The sequence below is a fragment of the Ambystoma mexicanum genome, chromosome 3p (genome assembly GCF_040938575.1).
Source record: "Ambystoma mexicanum isolate Mex_15411 chromosome 3p, UKY_AmexF1_1, whole genome shotgun sequence".
NCBI classification, from domain to species: Eukaryota; Metazoa; Chordata; class Amphibia; order Caudata; family Ambystomatidae; genus Ambystoma; species Ambystoma mexicanum.
In genome coordinates, this window is record NC_090925.1 from 1,182,706,065 (window position 1) to 1,182,731,080 (window position 25,016).

Sequence of the window (25,016 nt, forward strand, 5' to 3'; positions counted from 1 at the left end):
TCTTTTCCACAACCATGCATCACTTGGATTGATGTCTTTAAGACAGACATGCAACACTACCTTTGCAAGTGGTGCTATAGCTGCACGGCCCATCTACTCACATAAAAGGAACTTTACTTTAGAAATGTATACCGCACACCTCAGGACCCGGAGGCTTATGGGGGCAAGCGACAAATACAAACACACAACGTGGAGGGTAACTGGAGGGAATGCAATTAATAAAACCTAAACATAACCCTTCAGTTACTTGAAGAGAAGAGGATTTAATTTCTTCTTAAAGTTTTCAATCAGGCTGGTCTTTCTGAGCTCTTCAGGGTGGGCACCCCAAGCCGTAGGAGCTGCTGCATAGAAGGCACCTTTTTCACTTGAGTGAGCAAACATCTCGGCTCTTTTAACTGTTGTTAATTATTTGAAATGAGCATTCTCGTATTAGTCTTTACAGACAAAGCCTCACTCAAATGCGAGGACCGAGTACACGTGAGGCTTTTGTGAACCAAAATAGGTAACCAGTGTACGTTTTTTTCTTTTTTTTGTTACGTGATCACTCTTTCTGAGCTCCGCAATCGCTCTTACTGCGCTGTTTTTTATGACCTACAGTCTAGCATACTCTGACTTGTTAATGCCCACAAGAAGACTACTAAAATAGTCTATCTTAGACCCAATAATGGCTCTTGCAATTATCTTGCAATTTGGTTTTGAAAAGAATGGCTGGATTTGGGTAAGCAATTTTATTTAATATGCTGACGATGACACCAGACTACTCACTTGCGCCTTCATGCTAAGATGTTTTAACCTTTGTTGTTGGTTTCCAAATTATATCCTGCCATTCTAAACATCTTATAATTGTCCCCTTGCATTTTGATTTTATTTTCTGTCTCGACTACCATAAGTTCCGTTTTTTTCCTAGTTTAACGCAAGACCATTCTCCACCTTCCATGCTTGAATGATATGATAAACCTCAGTCAATCTTAAGGTGTCCTCCTCATATATGCCAGATAATGGGATGACACATTGAAGCCATGATTCACAGAAGTGTTTTATAATGGTGTCATCCAGATAGTTGGTGAACTTAATGCCTTTTTTATCTAACAAATCGAAGAGTGGAACATTGAAAACATTATACCGAAATGGTGACATGCATGCACCCTGTGGACCTCTGAAATGCATGAGACTTGGTGATGCTTTCCCCGAATTACTACACACCGTAAGCATTCTGCTTCCCAGGAAGGATTGTTTCCAGGCTGTGGCGGCTTCAGAAAATGTTGCCACCTCCTTCAACCTGGAAATCAACACACTGTGATCCACCAGGTCAAAGGCAGCCGACAAGTCTAATAGATCAAAATGACTTTGCAATGCCAACAAACAACACGATTCACAGAACGGTGCAAAGTGCCTTTTTGTGGTGCAAAGTGACTTGCTACGATCCATCGTAATATTGGGTCTCCTGCTTACTCTCATGCAAGAGATCTTCCATTTGCTGATACACATAATAAAGGCAGAATCTGTTTGAATTAAAAAAAACATTACTGTGCAGTGTGTAATGTGTTGCAAAAACAAATTTCAAGCACATTAACACAACATTTTTAAACAGTGTTTTGTAGTACAAAATAGCTGACAAATTGTAATTGTAGGTAGATTCTTGAATTCTTGCTCTTCATACTGCCATAAACGTTTTCTTATCTTTCTGCAAAATGTCACGGAAAGCTATTTTAGAAGAAAGGACCATGAAAAGCAATAGACAGTCTTAATTAGGTACACCACTACAAGCTGTAATTTTGTTGGCTGCACTAGGCATTGGGATTTCACAGCCCAATATGGAATAAGGTATTACTGTTACAGTAATTATGTCATTTTATTTTAATTATAGGTGAATAGTGATGTCAATACTGTAATGAGAACATTATTTGCAAGCCTTAATCTGGATATTGCAGGCTGATATGTTTTATAATTCTACACTTTCATATATTCACGTGGGCATTGTGCATGTCAAATCAACCATTCAAGACGAAGATATTTAGGTTTGCATGTTTGTTTCTATGGGGCAGTTGGTGCAATATATATTTTTTTAATTGTGAAAGGCTATTCTAATGATGAACATGCATTAAATATGACGTGTATTCTATGTGCACATTTTGGACCTACAGGGTTCTAATATAGGACAGGAAATATTTATCACATATTTTTTATAAATGATTTTTAGATATCATAGTTATGAGTGGTAAACTAATCAATGTACAGATGTTCACAGAATATGAGACGACATATTAGAATAGACGTAATCAATAGGTTGCTAATTTTGCTGCACTTGGACTTTTCTGACTATATATATGTATCAAATAAAATCTTTCAACCTTAAAGTACCGTTAAGGTAGTGGTTAAAGAGTAAACATTAGGTAAAATAAACTATGTTAGAGCACATGGTCTGTATAAGGTGCAAAAGATGCTTTCATTTTATTCACTCATAAAATCAGCATAGAAACAGTTGTTAAAAACTAACATGGACTTACAGAACAGTATGTGCAGTCCTGCCATGTAAAATTACGCCACGCGTTCCATCCCTGACTCAGGGATTTCCTCAGATGAAATTACAAATTGTTGTTATCGGCTGTTTTTTATTTCGACACTTGAGTCAGCTGATCAGACACATCATGTGACTTACTCTTATCTGGCCCAGATAGTCATGCAAACCTGGCAACCATTTTATAGTATGTTTTTAAAGTTAGCTCAATGCTAACTTCCTGCCATTTTTGTATCACACTCTAAAATAGAGAGGCAGTATTATTCATAGGTGACTCTATTGTGGGGACAACTATTAATTTATATTATATTAGCCCTTTTGTCTGGTGGCTAATATTAGTCAATAACTTTATGACTTTGGTCTAATTCTGCATGGCACAGCAGGGAAAACAAAATGAGAAGCCTAAAGTTGAGCAAACTAGCACAAATTGAACGTATTCGCCAAAATGGGTTATATTGTGCTGTTAACATGCATCGTATTCTAATGCCAACTTTACTCATAAAGCCCCAGTGGGCTTAATTATTGTCTAAAGTGCTGCATATATATATTCAATGAAAAAACGTTGTTAAAGGGACGTTATGGTTACAAGTAAAATCAAAAAAATAAATCACCAGTTATGGTAAACCAAGCAATCAAAATTCGCGCCATCACCGTGAACTGCATACACTAACACCCTGGACATCAAAGTTGACATACCAAAGATGTTTAATCGAATTTCACAGGTTTGTATTAGCACAAATTAACCTTAATGTCCCTTTAACAATGTTTCTTTTTTCACTGAATTTGATGTGTTTTTACCAGTGCGTCCCAATTTGCTACTTCCTAATATCAAACTTACCCCCAATATAGCAGTATTTTAGGCCAATGTAGAAAGTTTGAACTTAAAACTGTGCCATTCCCCACCTCCTTACAAAGTGTGTAACACTTTTATGAGCTTTCTGCAACTTTGTGCAATGTTTTTATAGTTCGCCGACGTTCATGAATGTCTGCCGTCATCGCTGACTTTCCGGACAGTGCCACGTGACCATGCATGTGCGTTGCGTGATGACGTGTCTGCTTACAGATCCGTGCTACGCGAACAGTTCAAAACTGCATTTTCAGCTGATCTAGGAAGCTCAAAATATAACCTTGCACAGCTCTTAGACCTTTTCTTACTGATTATCCATCTGCAATCGAGGACACAGCACAGGCTTGGAAGAGTAATAGCACAACTGCTATGGCCATCCCTCCTCCCCAATCACCACCAACACTATCACCAACACCAGCTGGAAGGCCTAGACAACAGAAAGAGCGCAATGATACAGAAAACAATCAAGAGAACCAGGAAAATGAGGTAGAGGAAATGCCTAACTCCAGCAGCCAGAGAGAATCATGGGTGTGGTGCTTCTTTATCACTGTTGGGGGTGTACCAAAGGCAAAGGCTACCAAGGTGAATACACTGAGTACAAGGTTGTACTCAGTCGCAGAAAACCTGGGCAGTACTCCTACAGGACAACCTCCATGCGCTGCCACACCAAATTCAACCACTGGGATGCTCTCAGAAATGCTGTTACTTTCTCAGGAAGTAGTACGCTGTCTTCCTCTACTCCAAATACCTCAACCAATACTTTCAACACACAGGCTACTTCTGTGGGTCATAAAATCCCACCAGCTACCTTGCAAGCAATAAAAGAGGCTGTTGATCCATATTTTTCCATATGTTTCCAATGCAACAGCATATACTGCAACACACCACACTACAGGGGGAGCGTTTTCAAAGTGCTTTTGAGGCTATCATTAAAGAGCATGAGAAACACTACCCCCTCCCTACCTTAGTCCCCTTTCCAGGCCATGCATTATTTAAAAAAAAAAAAACAGATTGCATGTGAACACCATCGCACAGCACAGCAGTTCTACACTTTTTACTGTTATGTGTGTAACACTCAATCATTGCCTGCTTTCAGTTACACATCTATCCACCAATCAATTCCAAAAAATCTACTTAGAAACATATCAACATAATAAACGTCCACACACAACTACCACGTACAATCTTCTGTACATCTTTTGCATCTACATTCCCCTTGCTTATCCCAAAGAATTGTACACACTGCTGCTCTAAATACACATAGGCATTGTGCAGTAAGAAAAGTGCATGAATACAAAGGGAAGTAGGGATTGCCAATTGCTGATAGGAGCCCAGAAGGAAAGTGCCAAGAGACCACTGGCTAACTGTTGTGGCAGAATAGTTCCAAGGATGGGATACCCAGCCACCAGGTGCTACACCCACAAGGGCAGTGCTAAAAGGGGGGAGGTGTACAGGTGTCAACTAGATATAGGGCATGGAACCTTTCAGGTTCATGAGGGACCAACCCACCAGTCTCAGTAGCATTGGTATGAGTTAGAAGGGAAGGGATTAACTCAAACACGAAGAGACAAACAGTGTTTTCCAAGGTTTCCAGAACTTAAGGAAGTGAAGCTGAAGTATAAAAGGAGCCGGAAGGCTGTTCCAAAGAGAGGTGTGGCCTAAGAGAGAGACATTCCTCCTGCTCTTTGTTTTGAAAACCATTTCACAAGTAGAAAATTAAAGTTAGAGGAGCAGAGGGCTCAAGCAAGGGAGTATTTAGGGAAACAAATTCAGAGATGGTGTAGTCCAAGTCCCCACACAGCCTTCTCAATGGTAAACAAGATCTTGATTTTCATCCTTGCAACCACCAGGTGCCAATGTATACATTTTAGGGCTACTGCGAGACAATCCCTGGGCTTGTGGCCAAAGATAAGTCTTGCAGCCCTATTCTGGATTAGCTGAAGGGGGCGTATACAACAAATGGGGAGTTTGATTTGATGTCATGTTTTTTAGTCTTAGCAGAGCACAGTAGTGGCATGAGTTATGGTTGCTTAGCTTACCATAACTGGCGAATTTCTGGGGTTTTTCTGTTTTACGTGCACCCATAATATGGATAGGTTGCTGTTACTGCAAAGTAAGTAAACATCCCTTTACCAAAGTTTTTGCACTGAATGTGCTAGGTTTTTCTTAGGGCAACTGAACCATAATGTGCCTTTAACAATGTTTTTTCACCGACTTTCATACTTTTTTCCATAGCGCAACTTAAACATAATGTCCCTTTAGCAACTTTTTTTCACTGAATTTCATAGGTTTTTACCAGGACACCCTTAGTTTGTATAGATGTACCATACAGCATGCCAAATGGATATCTGCATGCTGATGGCCAGAGTAACCGTAGACTGTCCGTCTGTTCGCAGATAGAAGCTAGCAATCAAACTGCAGAAAAAGGCAGGGGTTCTCTTACATAGTGGTACCATTCAGCAAAGAGAAGGAACGTGTACAAAGAGCACTGTGTGTGTGCATTGCAAGGAAAAAAGGAGTAGGTCTGCAAACTCTGTACTTGTGAAACAAACAGAGCAAAGGCATAGAGTATACATCATAACGGAATGTGCCAATAGGCGAAGTAATGTCTGCGTGCAACAATATTACTGCAATGCTGCTTTACATGGAAACAAAGAAGGAAATGGCAGACTAAAGACTCTAAAGTATTGACGGCAAAACGTCACTACAATGCAGTAAGTACACTGAAGTTTCTCCTATAATTGCACAGCTTCTGCAGTGTACAACAGTGAAAAACCATGATATTTTTTTTGTTGTTGTGTATGCAGCAATGCGAATCACCCTATAATGGCTGGAAGAGAATTTCCCTCTTAACGAAATGAATAACGATAGTAACTCCACTGGTACGCAACACAGTGTAAAAGGTAAGACAGTTAATGTGTATTGCTTCATATAGACCTAACAGATCATTTTTATCGTTAACAGGACATACTGCAAATGAAAGGAATGCATCACAAGCGACACCTCTTCCACAACAGCATATGGCCACAGGAAAGGAAGCAAACGCTGTAAAAAGCAACTTAGATGGCCTGGATGTCAAAATGGGACAATTGTTAAACAATTTAGCCACCAAAAAGATATTGTACAAGGACATACTATTGGAAACATGAAATGCCACTGACCCACCTTCACATGTATCCCTTCCCCATTTCCCAGCCCACCATCCCCAACAAAATACCTGTTACCTGTGAGCAGAGACATTACGATGAGACCACAATCCTTGGCTCCCCTCATGACAAACTTGTTGAATTCCCAAATTCCCCTGTGTATATATCAATTTGGGCTACCCCTTCCCTTTCCTAATAGTGTCTATGTTTCTTAGAAATTAAAGGTGTACTTGTAAAGTGTTGGTGAGTGTGTGAGTGGCTTTTCCTTTTGTGTTAAAATTGCATGGTGAGTCTGTGGCACACAGTATTTTCCGAGATGGCTGCCGTTAAGCAAAATGCAGGTTTCTGTACGACTGAAGTACTAGCCGCATGTCCACATCTTCAAATGCACTTTTAAATAGTTGTGGGAGCGCACGTCTGTCCGTTCCACAGCTATGCACATGTGTATGTCATCCTCTGTGTCCTGGTAACACTGCCCCTGTCGTCAACCCTACCGATTCATGCGGTAGGCTACAGCATTTCAAGCAGTCCTACCTCCTACGGATTTTGGTGTCCAGACCTACCGATTTATGGCTGCAGCAGGCCTGGCTAACTGAGGCCCAGTGGGAACAAGGAACTGCATCGTCGAGAGTATGGTGGGCGTGTTAAATGTCCCATTAATTTGATTGATGTGCTGCTTGCCCTTGCATGACCCGTGAAACGGACACACCGTCTCTACACTGAGCTCTGTTAGGTAAAGTGTCAAGTTCTTGGCTATGGCTTGTAGAGTTGAAGAAAGGATTGCACTGCAAGTGTGACAGTCTCTAGTCAGTCTGGAAAATGGCATTGCTGTTGCTGCTTGATTACTCCCATACAACTAAATCTAAGGACAACTAAATAAACAGCAGAATCTTCGGATCTCAAAGAATATCAGTGGTGGTTTCAAAAGTACTGTGGCCGCATGGGGCTGCCTGAATAATCATCTTCTTGCTCCACATTGTGAAGCTGTGTTTCTCCTTGTTGAAAGCATTCTTGTATTTCAGAATGTACTCATCTCCGTGAATGCTGGTGCTACATCTAATGCCATCAAGTGACCATACTTTCCCTTCAATCCACATATTGCTATATTTGAAGACTTACAATTACCCGTTTTTTGGCATGACAGATGTCATAAATGATGCTGCAGTTCAATATCTGCGATAACCTGTTGCCCGTGTTCACAGATTCAGAGATATGGCAGCGTCACTGCACAACTTCTTTATGATTAGTGCATCAGGCATTCGATATATACATTCGATTTAGTACTGTACTGTTAATAGCAACCTGGATTCGGTCACTTTGCTGACAGGCAAGAAGGAGGCAACAGAGAGGTTATTGGAGGCGAGTTAAACACATGGGCTTTCATTCCCAATGCGTGTCCAAATCCCTGCCCACGCTTTGTAATAGCTATAGGAATTACCTCCTACCAATAATATATACACTGCTATAATGTTGAATTTTTGACAAAGTTTACATTCACAGTTGAATTTTTTAGGGGCCCTAAAAATGGAAAAGTGAAGTAGCAATGCTTATGTTTTGAGACAGATTGGTTTACAGGACAGAATGGTCTGAAATGCTTTTGAAAAGTAGATTTTGTTTCAGACGTGGAAAGCGATAGAACGCTAATACCAAATAAACACATTTTTTAACAAGTCTAAAAATATTCCTGATAACTCGTAACATAATATCAGACACTAATGTTCTTTCAACTCCTGGTACTTTTTAATCAGAACTTGGAGGCCGATTCATTCATATTTTGCACGGTTCAAAGTGAGTTTGCACTGCTTAAAAGTAACTTTGCACTGCCGACACAAAAACGGATTCATGGAACTATGCACAGTTTATTTTTACAGTGCAAAGTCAGTGCAAAGTCATTTAGTACTGCAAAAATAGCCACGTGCCCTGACTTTGAACTGTGCAGATACTCCATGAATCTGGCGCTTGCTGTGTTGTGTTATTTGTGCAGTGTCACTCTCACTATTGTGAACCTTTCCCTGAGACTTATGCCACGTTTTCTCCTTTTCACTAGCTCAGCAGGTAAGGGGTCGTACATGAGGTGGACATGACAGTGCACTTTTCTATTTGGTTTTAAACAATTGTTGAATGCAATGGCTCCCAGCTGCAGGGCACAGTAACAAAGATTCCGTCTTTTAAACCAACTTCTTAAAATTGTTTCATATATAATACAATAGCGTAGAAGTCTGTAACCTTTGGTGCTATCACTGTCAATGCAGAGGGCTATTGAGATTTGTAGTCCAAAACATCTGGAGATGCACAAGTGGACTCCTGTAGCAGCTCGGGCCCAAACATCCGGTGCATCTCATAGCTACCTGTCTGGGCACTTCCATGCATACTGTTTGTTCAGAGCTCCAAGCTAGTGCTCTGTCTCACTACAACATCAGGCCCTTTCCACTCTTTCAGTCGAGAGGAGTCCTCAGCAAGAGGGGTTTTGGGGGGGCAGCAACTGTCCCATGTTCTCAGCCAGCAGTCTCATAACACAGCAATATAGTTCCCTCTATATTACTTTCATTGTGGTGCTTTAAATGTATGCTTTGCAGTGCTCGTCTTACAAGGTGCATGTGCTGGAGCCTTTACGGCTGTAACTTCACTTTGGGTATACAGAAGTGTTATCACATCAATGCCTTTTCCCACTGCCATGCGTTCAAATTAATATTTGCCAATTCATGTGTCAAAAGGAGAGATGGCATCAGGAACGTTCCACTCTTTTAGTGGAAAGTGGCCATGAGGTGCAGGGAGACCCTCAGCAACTACCTAGTCTAACAAAACAACAGTACATTTCTCTCTATATTACTTTTGTTCTGGGGTTTTAAATGTGAGCTTTGTAGCGCTCACTTTACAATCTGCATGTGCCCGTGTGGCCGTCACTTAACTTGGGGTATACAGATTTGTTATCACCTCATTGTATGTTCTAAAATAAAAATATGTCTTAATGTGGACGAACCTGGTAACAATGCTTACAGCTCACACATTTGGTACATGTCTTTCTCATGTTGGGTCAGAGGACAGGCAGTCCTTTCCTGCGATCTCTTCAAGGCCATATGGCAAGTGAAGCCATTTCCTGTGATGTTGTACATTCAAAGATCTCGTGACATAATTTCCTGTGATGTCATCTCCTGTAATTTCATCAGATCAAGCTGATGTGACATAATTTCCTGGGATATTATCATTATGCTAATTACTATTTTTTAAACCTTAATATTCCTACACATTTGTAGTCACAAAATGTTGCCATGTATGTGTCCAGCATGGTAGGAAAAAGTTGCAATGTACTTTCAGTAGGTGGAGGCATCCACGCACGTCCTATGGACAACTGTGCAAACGAACATTGCACTTGCTGTAGCCTAAAAACACACAGCTTGTGTGAAAAAGAGTCCTGTACATGTCTCACACTTTTAATGAGTCCAGGGAGGCCAACCCTGTTCGTAGCACACGTATGCACAAGTGCACAAAGTATTCCACCCAATACGTGTCCTATGGACAGCCGTCCCATTTGACACCATTTGCAACATCACTATGTGACTGCATCCACGCTGCGCGTGGGCCTTATTTCCCTGACACAATCCGGGCACTCACACATCAGAAAAGTACTGTGTTCTGCAATGTACGGAGCGTTATTGTGAAAGTACACACTTACAAACGTCCCACAGTGTGCTGTTGCACTTGTAAGTATTTGTTTGAACGATTTAGGCCTCTTTTATGGTTGCAAGGCCTCCATAGCAGCCCTACAAAAGGCCACACCCCAGAGCTGCTCCGCATTCTATTTTTGGCTTTTCAGATCAGAGTAGCAGGCGAGAATGCCTTGACCTGGAATTGCTTTCGGAGAAATTCTACTGTGCTATATTACCTTTGCAACTAATGGTAACCATGGCTGCTGCCTCTATGACAGCAGCACCCGTACTGCCCTTCCAACAATGCAGTAGGTTACTTTCCTCTACAGCATTCTCTGCAGCAGCTCCTCCTAAGACGCAGTGCACTCCTTTAGGGCAGCAGATCTCTAAAGCTTCCTTGCAGACCATATGCTGCGCAGCAGACCCTTATCTGTCAAAGGTCATTGTATTGTACAGGTACTGCAACACGGCACTCTGCAGGGGGGAGCAACTTCAAACTGCTTACAAAGGTTCTGTCCGTGAGCATAACAATGACTGCTGCCTAATTAAGTGAGGGCCACCCAACATCTTCGTCTCTCTGATCCTTCCATGCTATGAAGCTGGGCATGTGTTATTCTTGCAGCTGGTTATTTTGCAGCTTGTAGCACGCTGCTTAACCAAAGTGTGTGATGCTCTGCAAATAATGTAATCACACAGGGCATTAACTAAAAACATTCTGAGCCTCAAAGCCTGCAATCATTTATGAATAATAAAAACAATAGATATTTTTACAGCTACAGTGACATCAGGGGTGAAAAATTACCAGTGACCCAGGTCTCCCATCCAAGAAGTAAGCAGGATCAACCCAGGTAATCTTCAAAGTGAGGAAAAGGCCAGCCCCCTAAGGCAATGGTGCCTAATAAGTGACACAATGTTACAAGCCCACTTAGAGCAACATGGCCTGAGGGGGCCGGCCGCTTAGTCACTTTGAAAGTAAGCAGTACTGTGTGTATATTTATGGGTGACAGCTTTTGATTTTTGCAGAAAGCAGCCTGGCATATGTTTTTCTTGAAACCTAGCCAAGTTACATGTCTTGTTTATATTGGTATATGCCACACATCCCTTGTTATTTGCTAAATGATCATTCAGATTTCCTTTTTACTTTGCATGTTGGGACTTGTAATACAAGACACTTGATGGACCAAACAAAATGACAAGTCACAATATGCACACAAAAAACAAGAACTGGATGGGCATGTCCCGAATTACATGGAGACAGGCACACACGCACACACTGACTCTGAAAGCTCACACTTGATGTGTCACCAATGCACACTACTAGCATAATCCCTCACACACACCTTCACACCAACAACACACACACACACACACACACACACACACTCACATCATACTCAAAACACATTGCATGCACACCCTCCCAGATAACTTGCACACCTTTACACCACACATCCCCCTTAGACTGCACATATATTCAAAAAGAGGACTACACCGACTCTGGTCAAACATTATTAAACAGAAAAAATGAAATAAAAAAGCATCACATTTATGCTGAACACTGCGATTGGAGAACCCTGGTCTGCAGACGCTCGAGATGCAGCACCGTTATTCTACAATTATGTTATCATTTGGATTTTCACAAGTTCTTACCTAGTCTTTTATCATTGAACATATTACATTATTGGCTACGAATGAAATGTATGCTCTGTGAAGCAGCAATCCATTGTGGCCTGGTGGTTAAATGCTGGGTCTAGAACACTGGCAAACCAGGGCTCAAAGCTGTATGTTTTTTTTGTTTTTTATTTAACTAATTTAATTGAATTAAAAGAAAAGCAACAGAACTGGGATGTGGTGAGGTGTGTTGCAGTGCAGTCCTGTGACCTTATTTGACATGAGGGCGTTTAGATGTGGCTGCAATGTCAGCCATGTCCAAACATTCCTCATGCCAAAATAACGGCAGCAGAATGGCTTTCACAGCAAAAAGGGTGCACCGAAAAGGGTGCTGCAGAGGAATGGGGGTGCCAAATCGGCACTCAGCAAAATGAGGGCCACTGAAAAGGGGTGTACTGATTGGAGCATGCTGCTTAACCAAAGTGTTTGGTCATTGGCATATCATTTAGTCTCACTCTGCATTGCCTAAAAGCATTGTGCGCTCTCAAAGCCTGCAATCCGAAGGCCATGGCTAGTGGTCTGGTAGCATTTTAAAATGGACAGTGGACATGTCCAAAGGCCATGGCCACTGACCATGGACAAAGACCATGCTAGTGGTCTGGAAGTGTACTAAACATATATGGAATAACAAAACCCTTTAAATTCAAGGAAACAACTTTAGTTGTAGGGATGTTAAGGAAAGCAATACATTGTAACAAACCTTTGAAATTCAAGGAAAAAACATTTGTTGCAGGGACGTTATGGTGAGAACTTAATGCAACAAAACCCCTGAAATTCAGAAAAAGCCACATTAACTTTGCGCCTATTACCACAATAATGACATCACTTATCACATGCAAGCTTTGTATCCCTCCTTTTATGCCATTTATATGGTACTACCTTTTTACAAAAGAGTTTCTCTAAATTGCCTTTCACTAGTGTCTACTATTACTTTCACTCAAGCTAGCATAGTGCCATACCAAGGATGACACAAGTTGTGTTATGTATCTTTGATGGTCTCATGACTAAATCTTGTTTATTGTCTCTTAATGATAAATGATAGCACCATTTTTATACTAGATGAACATATTCTTTATTAGGTAAAACATTAAATTTAAAGGATATGCAGATGACAGATCAGGGGTAACAGAATATTGTGATCGAGTCACTTTCTCTAGAGTTCATTTCAATCTCCCAATACTAGCTGTTACATATTTAGTACACAAGGGTGGTCAGCTGATCAATCTGCTTGAATATAACACATTTTTCTCAACAGATGAAAACCTGCCTTCCCAGTTGCTGATTTGCTCTGCATCCCTTTGCCCTCCAATGTTTGGTCTTGGTCCACCTCCCATACTCTCCTTCCATGCTCCCTCCCTTCTACCACACTGGCCCCTTCCCACCTTAACTTTAGCAGCCATCGCTCTCCCATGCACCCCCTCACTCCCCGTCCTTGCCAGGCCCCCTCACCTGACACTTGCCTCTACTTCGTCAAGGGAAGAGGGAAGAGGGACTCCACTTGGAGCCTGCCTTTCCATTTCATGGCAATAATGTATATTTTTCATACACTTTTTGGGTTGGCACTCCCCACCAAATGTGTAAATTGTTCATATCCTTAGCCACTGGGAAATTATAGCAATATTGTTCTCCTTCTCTCCCCTTGGCCCTCGTCAACTTGGGCCTAGAGCCAATGACACCTGGTAATGGTTTGGAATTCAGCATTACTAGTTAATGCACAGTTGTTTCCCAATGGTTGTATTCTATTGCCATATTGAATCTAGTAGGCAGAGGGTTCTATTGTTAATATTCAGACTTCAAACAGAAAATTCAGAGAGAGGTTTGATGATCATAATGGCAGAACAAAAGAAACACCCTTAGGTCAGATTCTTTTCATAATCCCTACACATCTTGAACCAGTGGGTTTTTAAATGATTGAGGAATCTCGCTCTGCTCCAGTACTTTAAACTCTTCTTCTTCATAATGTTTTATTAGGGTGCAACACCCATTAAACACCAAACAATAGTACAATACAGATCGAAATTCATAACTTAAATTAAATTACTAGCACATTAATATGCTTATTAGCTTATTAAAATATCAATATCAAAATCATACAATACTGAAAACAATTAAAAGCAGAATGTACATTTCATAGACTTCCTAAAAATGACCAATTAATACTTTAAAGCAACTATGGCTATACATAGTTGGATGGGATTTTGGCATATTTAATTCTGGCTATTTCAGACTGTTCTAAGTAGTTAGCAACACCAACATGTTCAGCTTCTGAGTGTGTTAATCTACAAAGTTGCAAAGCATCCATAACTGAACATATTGATGCAGTTCCCAAAACGTGTAAGAGCCAGTGACACCTCTGCTCAGCTCACCGGGGACAAAAATAAATAAATGTAACTACATCTTATTTAAGCTGCTTACAAAGAGGGCCATTGAGGCTTAATTTGCCATCACAGCGTGCAGTCATAGAGGAGGTTCTGTGCAATCTAGATATCATTCAGAGCCATACATAGATTTTGAGATGAGAAATGGATAGGATAAGCTGGATCCGCTAAAGGCTGAAATAATCTCATACAAAGACCACTCTGCTTAGTTTTCCCTGAAATCATTCTTGGTATGATCATCAGTAGCCACAGGATCATCCCCAAACTGGCTCATTCTCAACTTCATCAACAGGTATTTCACACATTTTAGCCATTGGTATGATGAAGCCCTGGGGATAGGAAGGACATCAGTTAATGCCTCTCAGTACATGATACACTACTGGAATCTGTATAATTTAATTTAACAAAATAAAGGTCTTACTGTGTAGGTAATACCCAAAAAGGATACAAAGACTCTCGCACTCTAATTTGATAACTATATTCCTGGTCTGTCATACCCCAGGCCCTCTGCTCTCATTTCAATAGGACTTCCTGCACCTCCTCTTGTCTAACTCCAAACCTTTCTTCAAGATGCCACTCCTTGGAGACTTCAATTTAGGCTTTAAGGATGAGACTAACACAAATGCCTTATCCCTAGCCAGTTCCCTCAAGGTGTTAGGCTTGACACCATGTATCCACAGCCCCATGCACCTCAAAGGCTGTATCCTTGATTGGCTAGTTGACCTGAACTGTAACATCATAGTCAATTCCAATCTGCCCTGCCCTTGGACCGACCACAACAACATTTCATTCACCATACCAGCGTCCAGCCACTTTCCAATAGCGGCTTTCCCTATGACACAGACACAACCTACATCTCACAACATAAACAAAAGTGTCATTTCAGAAAGAGATCAAAGAGCTCACCCCCTCTGACAGAACCTGACTAGTGACCATGGGGTTCTGATAGACATTTAAAACCATACACTCACAGAGGCCATCAACACCATTGCTCCCCCTCACCCAACATGAAGCCAAACCTACCTCACATCTCGATGCATGGTTCTCCGCTGACCACAAAGCCTTCTGTCTGAAGAGGCTGAAACCAAATGGAGGAACAACCCATCTCATTATAACAAAGCCTCCTTCACCTCATTAGCGAGGGATTTCAAACAGGCAATACTCCTAACAAAAATCACCACCTATAATAATAATACAAGAATCTCTAATGCAAAATCAAGCTCCTGTGAACTGTTTCAAATCCTGCACGAATGTGAATCACTCACCCATCCGAATGCACCAATGCACCTGGTGCTCCAATTTCCAAAATGCCCATCCAAATAAAATGGATAAACTCCAGAAGATGATCCTAATAAAAACTTAAAAAAACACCCTGAGCAGTGTCATTCAAAACTCCTTTGCCCCGTGCCTCTGGCCGGCACTCAAAACCTACCTCCATTTAACTTCAAACCAGTCTCAACAACTGGGTTTATCCATATCATCAAAGGCATTAAACTTTCCCGGTGTCAAGGGGATGTCTGTGCAGCCAACTTCATTGAGGACTGTTTTTAAGCACTTGCAACTTTTATCACCACCCTCATTAATACCTTGTTCTCCACCTGCTCAGTGCCAACTAGCCATAAGGATGCATTGGTCCTTTCTCTGTTGAAAAACCCCACTCTAGACCCAGCCATACCAACCAACTACCACGCAATCAAAAATGTCAATTTCCTCCTTAAACTTTTGGATCGTGCTGCATACCTCCAGATCCAGCTACACCTGGAATTTAACAACCACCTAGCCCTATGCCAATCCAGATTCCGACCAGGCAATGGCATGGATTTCACATTTTTGGATTTGAAAAAACAACTGGACAAGATCAAAGATAGTGGCAATTCAGCCCTCTTCCTTCTACTAGACCTTTTGACTGCCTTTGACCTTTTGAACCACGAAATTCTGTTTCAGCACCTTGCCTCAGCAGCTCACTTCTCTGCTGAAGCTATCTCCTAGATCTCCTCTTTTATGATTCAGATCTATGAGAGTTTTCTCTGCCAATGCCTTGGCCTCTCCCTCCCCCATTACATGTGGTATCCTACATAGCTCATGTGTATCACCAACCCTTGACAATATATTTACCAAACCCCTATTTGACCCTCTAGATGACCTGGCCATATCCTACACCAATTATGCTGATGACACACTGATCCTCTTCCCACTCACCGGAAACTACTCTACTGACTACAACACTCTGCACTCAGTGTATCAAACCATTCAGGCCTGGATGGCCTCCCACTTTCTTTGCCTCAATGATGATAATTCTGAACTTCTCCTGGTCGGATCACAAGCCTCACTATACAAATCCTTGGCCATCAATGGCATCCCCATCCAAGTTTCTAATGCTGTAAAGACCCTGGGCATCTAGCTGGATGCCAACCTGTCCATAACGAGACAGGTCTATATGATTGCATCTGCTCCTGCACACACCACACAGTTAATTAATACCTACAGACCCTTTCTGTCTATAAACAGCTGCCTCACCATTGACTGTGCACTTATTGGTTCCAGACTGGATTATTGTAATGCTTTATTTGCAGTTACCGGTACTGTTAACATCAACAAACTCCAAGTTCTTCAAAAAATTGCACTCAGGGCCACCTTAAACATCCAGAGGCACAATTACATTTCAGCAGCCAGAATAAATGTGCATTGGCTGGCCATTTGTGAGCGCTTTATCTTCAAAACATTAGCCAACACCCACAGATGCCTCTCGCACACTGCACCTAAGTACACCTCTCAAAAACTCACAAAAGTACAATCACTAAGACCCACCCGTTCTGACCACACTCATCGACTTATCATCCCAAGATTCAGGCTGACAATATTGCATACAAGAACTGCAACTATCTACCCCTGACACTAAGATCATACCAATCTTACTGGGTCTTCTGAAAACAACTGAAGACATTGCTCTTCTACAGGAGTTGACCCCCATCGCATCCAACTACAAATGTGTATGTCCAAGAAAATTAAATGTATATTGTTTCACCTGCAGTAAAAGTCTGCAACCAGCGCCTTGATGCCTCTGGGTTTGGAGCTCTTGATAAGCACAAATATAAATAAATAAATAAGTACTTATAGATGTTTAGGTATGTTAGAAGTATCTGTGGGAAGTTCAAGTAGCCTCATTCTAATGTCACTCCAAAGTATTTAGAACATCCCACGACTACCCCACCTTGTCTTGACAGTATTATAGTATTCGTTTCTGTGTGTGCTGTCCAGCGTGCATTATTATGGAAGCACACTCCCAGATATTCAAAGCTATCACAATCCACAGTTTTCCTTAATAAAGCTTAATATCAAGTTGAATGTCCTCTTGTGTGCTATTGCTTTGGTTTTAGCCAAAATAATAGAACATCTTTCAGAAGAACATGATTATTACAAGAGATAATGCAGACGTTGGAGGCCAGTCAATGTTGTTCAAATTAAAACCACATCACCTGAAAAAAGCAGAATCCCCAACTTGCAATTACCCGGTTTCGGTGCATCTGCCTCTTAACCTTCACGTTGGGTTGCAAGATCATTAGTATATAATAAAAAATAGGCGGGCAAACGTAACACCTCCGTCTCAGCCATCTCTCAATTTGGACAGGTTTGTTGTAGGCACCCCCCTAGCCCCAACCATCTACAGCAATGCTGTCTTTATATAACCAATGTATAGCAAATAATACGGTTCTTGGTAATTCTCGATTTTCCAAAGTCTGGCAAAGTAATTCCCAGGGTAGTGCATTAAATGCTCTTTTACTGTCTACGCAAACCATATATATTGCTTGCCTGTTCAAAGTCACACATGTCAGGGCTGTTAAAAACAATGTAAATGCTTGATCAGCTGTAGAGACCCCATGGCTGAATCCTGCCTGGAGGTAGGATGACAGGGCGTTTTCTGTGCACCATACTTCCAGTCTCCAATCACTATTTTACTACATAATTTGGCAAGGGAACAGGGACAAAAGTTGGATGGAACAGTCCTGCCAACTTTATTATGAAATGACACTATTATTGCACCCAGCCATCTTCGAGAAAACACCACAGTTCTGTTGAACCGTTAAAGCATTTTACACAAAAAGCAATCCAAACTGTTGGCTCAGGCTTTCACAGACCAATGGGTATACAATCAGGATCTGTGGACTTGCCAGCTTTTGGTGAGGCCAAAGTCTCCTCTATTTCATCTTTTGTAAACACCATGGAGTCAATCAATGCATCCTGTGTCTGCCAGTGAACCCTGAGGAAGCTTTCCATGTTATGATGCACAGCAATACAAAAGAAGGCTCCATCCCATAGAGAGGTTTAACATGTATAAGCCACATGTTTCCGTGATTGACACTGACACTTTGGTGAAAATCGGCCAGAAATCGTTCTCATTCTGTGTGAAAACTGAACTCCATAAAGCCTCTCACGTCTTCCCATGATCGTCTGACTTTTTATTTGATGTTAATGTTCCATACTCCGAGAGTTCTGCGGGATTCTGTGCACCCTTCATTAGCCTTCGAGGCCCCTACATGTTCTTTTTTCAGCTGTCTAAAACTTGCGATCAAACCAACTGTTTGACTGCTGGTTCCAAACCCTTAGATCAAACACAGGCTTCAGAAAGTGGGGTTTTGAATGTTCACTAGTTTGTCAGATAAATCAATTGAAATGGCTTCATCAGTGCTTTCATATACCATTCATAAGAATCTTGTATAACAATGCACACAATAAATCCTGCCCAGAACATATGCATTCATAAAGTAAGCTATTTCATTAATCATATCAGTGATTTGTTAAACCATCACCATTGGTGTGAATGTTTTTCTTTTAAACAATACAAAATACTAACTTACTAGCGAGGGAAACTGAAATATACACGTTACATTTTGCCTCAAATAGATGACATTTAATGGGAAGACTTCATATTCTACCTCTTTTAACTTGATGATTGGAGTTGAAGGTAGACATCACTACTGGAAGGCTTGCAACTAATTATATAACTTGCATGGGCCTGAAATGTATACATTATTTGGGATAGCAGATTTTACCAAATGTTGTATGTGGAACACTATGTAACTATTTATTTCTGCGCTTTGTTCATTCTATTGATTCGTTTCCAGGTATATAGTGGGCCTTGAACCATATAGAAGATGTGTTTTATGAAACAGATTGTTGTAATAAAAATTCTCCATTACATTTTAGGCATGCACACTTCTTACTCTTTGTTACTTGCACAAATGGCCCTTGTTGGATATCATCTATAGTTGAATATACCATTATTTGATTTAACCAGGTGTTTATATTTTCCTTACACCACTTTAACTAATTGGATCTTATGGTTTAAACACAGATGATGTGACAATTCAAGCATCAGGTGTATTTCAATGTTCATGTACATGTGACATGCTAACAATTTACCTCACGTGAAGTAGAAACAAGTGAACACAAATTAGTGATTTTTTTGTATGCTTTAATGGTACAACAAATGTATGCCATCACTAATTAGTGACTGTTTCAAAGGCTAATTTTCTAAAATGTTGCTCTAATGAAAACGAACCGGTGTGTTGATTTTTAACATTTCCTCCTGTTCATGTTCCTTGCAGGAATTCTTTGTGTGGCAGATCAGTGTTACGGTTTAAGGGAGCTGGCTTTGAACTATCATCTTCTGAGTGATGAATTGCTTCTGGCCCTTTCAAGCGAGAAGCATGTCCATCTTGAACATCTTCGCATTGATGTTGTCAGTGAAAACCCTGGTCAGACCCACTTCCATGCCATCAAAAAGAGCAGTTGGGATGCACTTGTTCGTCACTCTCCTAAGGTGAGCATTGTCATGTATTTCTTCCTATATGAGGAGGAATTTGATGTCTTCTTCCAAGAGGAGAATCCTGTCACTCACCTCTACTTCGGTCGTTCAGTAAGTAAAGAGATGCTTGGCCGGATAGGTATGAACTGCCCGCGTTTGATCGAGCTAGTCGTCTGTGCTAATGGACTTCAGCCCCTGGATGATGAGCTTATTCGTATCGCAAAACGGTGCAAAAATCTTAGAGCAATGGGTCTCGGAGAGTGTGAAGTCTCCTGCAGTGCACTTGTGGAGTTCGTAAAGATGTGCGGCGACAGGCTTACACAACTTTCAATAATGGAAGAGGTGCTTATCCCAGATAACAAATACAGCCTAGAACAAATTAATTCTGAAGTCTCTAAACACCTTGGAAGAATGTGGTTTCCGGACATGATGCCTGCTTGGTAAACCAATGATAAACAGCTCCAAGAACCTGGAACCTTATTGGACTATGTTTTGTTTTATTGCTATGCAACTACAAACTGTGAAAAACAAAAATGTGAACGAAATTCTTAAATGAGATAAACTATCTCCAGCCAAAAGGTGTAATACAGACTGAGCAAGCTCCAGTTAACAATGCTGAATTCTCCTAATTACTGATATGATGGACATTCTTGGATTAATATGACAGCTTTTGGAACTAAGACTACATTTTCATTTTCTTAATTCAGTTCATTCTCAAGTGTTAAATACTAAATATTTTGCACTTGAAAGTTAAACACATTAGACATTAAGATTAGTATGGACACACTGAGAAAATAAGAGCTGAATCATATATTATCAATGCAATCAATTGTATTATGTATTTTTTGTGTTATACCAAATATATTTTTATTGAGAAAAAGAGGCGCACACGATGATTACATTGGAAAATACCCGTGGATGTGATCTCTGTTTGTCTAGCAGCTTTTCGACTTCAGATTCTGTCATTGTGCTGTAGCTAAACTTTTTTTTTTTGGTCCAAATAATTTTTCAAGGCAAATACGATAAAAATAATGAAACAACCAGATGCTGTACTTTGTAGATCACCTATTATCTCTGTTGTTCTTGTACTGATATCTAGTAAGATTGGTTAGATCAAAACATATTATGTCCACCTTTAAAACAATACATGCTTACATTTTTATTGAAAGTCTATACGCTTTTGTTTATAATTTCTGTCGTGCATATGTGTAACTGTACAGGAAATAACAATATGTTTGAATTATGTATTTATTGAAGATTTCAATATGGTTTTATGAATTCATTTATTGCACACAGTGGGGCCAATTCATAAAAGTCATGCAGGTACATAATCCTCAGGACATTCTGATTCGCAAAATGTCTTGTGGGTATGAAAGCTGGCACAAGAGACCCAAAGTCAGCCTCTCCACCCATAAGTGTCCAACACACGTGTTTCTGAAACTTGCATATAAATCAGGTAACCTCACTTTTTTTGGAGGGGCAGGGATGTAGGTCCTTCCCACATGAGAGTAGCATGTGCATTTGCAGTGATGAGCCTTTTTGGGCTTATCACTCAACATTTCATTTCTACATGTTCATCCCCGTTTCAGAAGAGGACATTTACAAATAAATCGTATACACATACATGTTTTGTGTGAATATTTCTATCCAGGGAAGTCAAATGCAGGCATAGTTCTCTGCAGCTGTCTGCAAAATGCCTTACCCTATGCATGGCCTGTCACCAGGAACTTCAGGGGCAGGTGAAACCGAAGGCGTGACTGCCGGATCACCTTTTGAATCTGAGATTTCATTTTGGTTGTAGCAGCCTCTTCCACAGCATTTCCTTGCATATACACATTCTACAGGTGTTAAGATCCTGCCTGTGCAAAGACCTCTTCGAGTCCGCACCCTCAGATTGAAGGAGTCTTCTCCACTTGTGCATGCAACTAACATCTATAAGCAAAGACAACTGTGTGAATTGACCCCAACATGTTTCAGAAGACTCCATGAGCATCCTGTTACTTTACCAGTTGTACTTAGGTGAGTGCATGACTTTGCATGTGTAAATTGCTTGGTTAATGTTTGTTATTTTTGTACACTATTTATTTCCTTTCATTTAGAATATACACCTCAAAGCAATGTATACAGACATGAAAGAGATATTGCGTGAGAAGTGCATATATTTTGCTACCAAAGAGCACTTGACACAAATCGTTCTTCCTTGTTTCTAAAAGAGAAGTGCATTTTTATGTTCATATATTATTTTGAAGAAGTGAACATTGTATTTTGAGCTAGAGTATATGCATTGTTTTGTAATCTTTTGTAATAAATATTTCTTATTGTATCCCTGATCTATAGTACAAAAATGTAGTTTTGAAATTTTTTCAGAAATGTCAATCCACGTGTGCATTTATAGCAAAGCCAAAATGGTGATCTAGTTTGTTCCCACAGATTTTCCTCAAGCATATCTGCTTGGTTTCCAAGATCAATTGACTGCTGGAATTGAGACTTCATAGCAGTACACCTAGAATTGTATGATGCAATGTGCTAGAAAATAATGAGCATCTATATTCTGGGGGCTATGCATTAATATCCATCAATAAGTCATCTCTCTTCTTTCACAACTTCCCCTCCATCACGAATAAGAAATATCTGTGTTCAAAACATTACATTGTAAGTAGTACACATAACATTTACGAGCAACCAAGTGGGCGTGTGCTTCCCATCATGTTTTTCAAAATGCAGGCTATGCATGAAGCTAGAACTCAACCACCTGCCTTTGCCGCACACTCCCAAATCTGTCTGACAACTGATCATCTGCCTCACCATTGCGCTCTCATTGTCACCTCCACCTCTTGTATACTGCCCCCTCCGTCTCTGCACACAGAAAGATGGTCTCTGGCTTGAACCCTGGCCTCTGTTTCCCTATTGGGCATCTTTATAGTGATTTTGGTTTGGGGACAGAAATGTGCCCTTAGCACCATGGATGGTAGCTCAGACAGGAAATGGGAACCCCTGTGCTGGCAGGCTGTACCAGGGTCTAACATCCCGGGGCCCTCAGAAATGGCATAGAACACAGCTCATAGAAATGGTGTTGAGGTAATGAATCTGAGATTCAGCACTAATGCACACTTGCGTTCTGAGAATATGACACATTTAGCAGTGGCTATACCATTCTTGGTAACAATGTTCCCCTTGTTCTCCCTTTTCATTGGTATTTTAAGACAACCAGCCACTCATACTGCATTCCGAAAAAGCTATCCTCTTTTGTGAAATCAGATGTAAAATGTGCCCTTGTTGGAGATTAATGAACCTTGGGACTTCCTTAAGCATTGGAAATTAATATGCACCACTTCTCCAAACATATTACTATGCGCTATCCCTCTGAGCCATTCCGGATTTGTTATCTGTTTACTCAAATCTTTTATTCCAATTCCATCCAACAAGGGTTTATTGAACAATCTGATGCGTTGCTACTTAAGGATTCAAAGAGCAAATGCAGGCACCACATGTGCAATGTTAGCTTGACTTAGAAGATGCCACTGTTCACATATATCTGATGTTAACCGTCATATCCATGTTATTCTCCTAGGGCAGCAGTTTGAGGCATTTGGCACTGGTCATTGAGGTACAATTGAATTTCCTTAAATATTAACTGTTAACATTTCATGCACCTTCCATCCGAGACATTTAAGGACAGTGATTTCTGTTTTTGTGGTGATTTGTTTTATGAACTTGATTTCAGGCAAATGGAAGAAGTAGTCAATTACTCTTAAGTACCGCTTTGCTATGTGCTCTGGACCTGCTTCTATCCTTGTGTGGCTGCTTTTCCGAGGACTTCACAAACTACACACTTTAACACAGTGTTCACTGTGCGTTCACTGTGCATCCCCCGTGACTTTGATTGACATTTGTCCAAAAACAACACCCACATTGTGGGGACTGGCTACTGGGATTCTCCCACATTGCATTGCCATATTAGCGAGATTACATGCGCACAGCGCGTGCGCACATGAGCAAGTACTCGTAAGTGCAGCTTTGCCCTGTGCTCTGTACCTGCTTCTATCCTCGTGTGGCTGCTTTTCCGAGGACTTCACAAGTTACAAACTTTAACACAGCTGACCGAACTTTGCAGCTTGACTTTACTAGCATTGCTGCCACTTTAACGCTGTTCTGACGTGTGTTTTCTGTTTTCTCCAGCGCTCACTGTGCGTTCACTGTGCATCCCACGTGACTTTGATTGACATTTGTCCAAAAACAACGCCCTCATTGTGGGGAGTGACTACTGGGATTCTCCCAGATTGCCACTCTTTATAGAGCTTTAAATGTTAGCATGTCCACTCTTAGATAGAAGCGCCAAATGTGATTGTTAGCATGTGCCACACTTAGATGGAATTTCTCAAGTTTAGTCTGCGCCAAATCTAGACAGAAATGTGATTTTTAACATGTGCCACACTTGCATGGAATTCTCAAGCTTAGCCCGCGTCGCATCTAGATAGAAATACGATGGTTAGCATATGCCACACTTAGATGGAATTTCTGAAGTTTAGTCTGCGCCAAATCTAGACAGAAATATGACTGTTAGCATATGCCACAGTTAGATTTAATTTCAGAAATGTGATTGTTAGCATATGCCACACTTAGATGGGATTTCAGAAATGTGACTGTTAGCATATGCCACACCTAGATGGAACTTCTCAAGTTTAGTCTGCGCCAAATCTAGACAGAAATATGACTGTTAGCATATGCCACAGTTAGATGGAATTTCAGAAATGTGATTGTTAGCATATTACACACTTAGATGGGATTTCAGAAATGTGACTGTTAGCATATGCCACTCCTAGATGGAACTTCTCAAGTTTAGTCTGCACCAAATCTAGACAGAAATATGACTGTTAGCATATGCCACAGTTAGATGGAATTTCAGAAATGTGATTGTTAGCATATGCCACACTTAGATGGGATTTCAGAAATGTGACTGTTAGCATATGCCACACTTAGATGGGATTTCAGAAATGTGACTG

At 40.7% G+C, this 25,016-nt stretch overlaps 1 protein-coding gene across 4 annotated transcripts in view; it reads left to right on the top strand.

The window, feature by feature from the left end:
• The window catches only part of LOC138581337 (F-box/LRR-repeat protein 21-like), a 150,326-nt gene extending 127,977 nt beyond the window's left edge, over window positions 1-22,349 (top strand). For all 4 annotated transcript variants that reach the window (XM_069652598.1, XM_069652599.1, XM_069652601.1 and 1 more), the window contains one exon: window positions 19,814-22,349. In XM_069652598.1, coding sequence (XP_069508699.1) covers window positions 19,814-20,457 — 644 coding nt within the window. In that variant the 3' untranslated portion in view covers window positions 20,458-22,349. The remainder of the gene's footprint in view (window positions 1-19,813) is intronic.
• The last annotated feature ends 2,667 nt before the right edge of the window (window positions 22,350-25,016 follow it).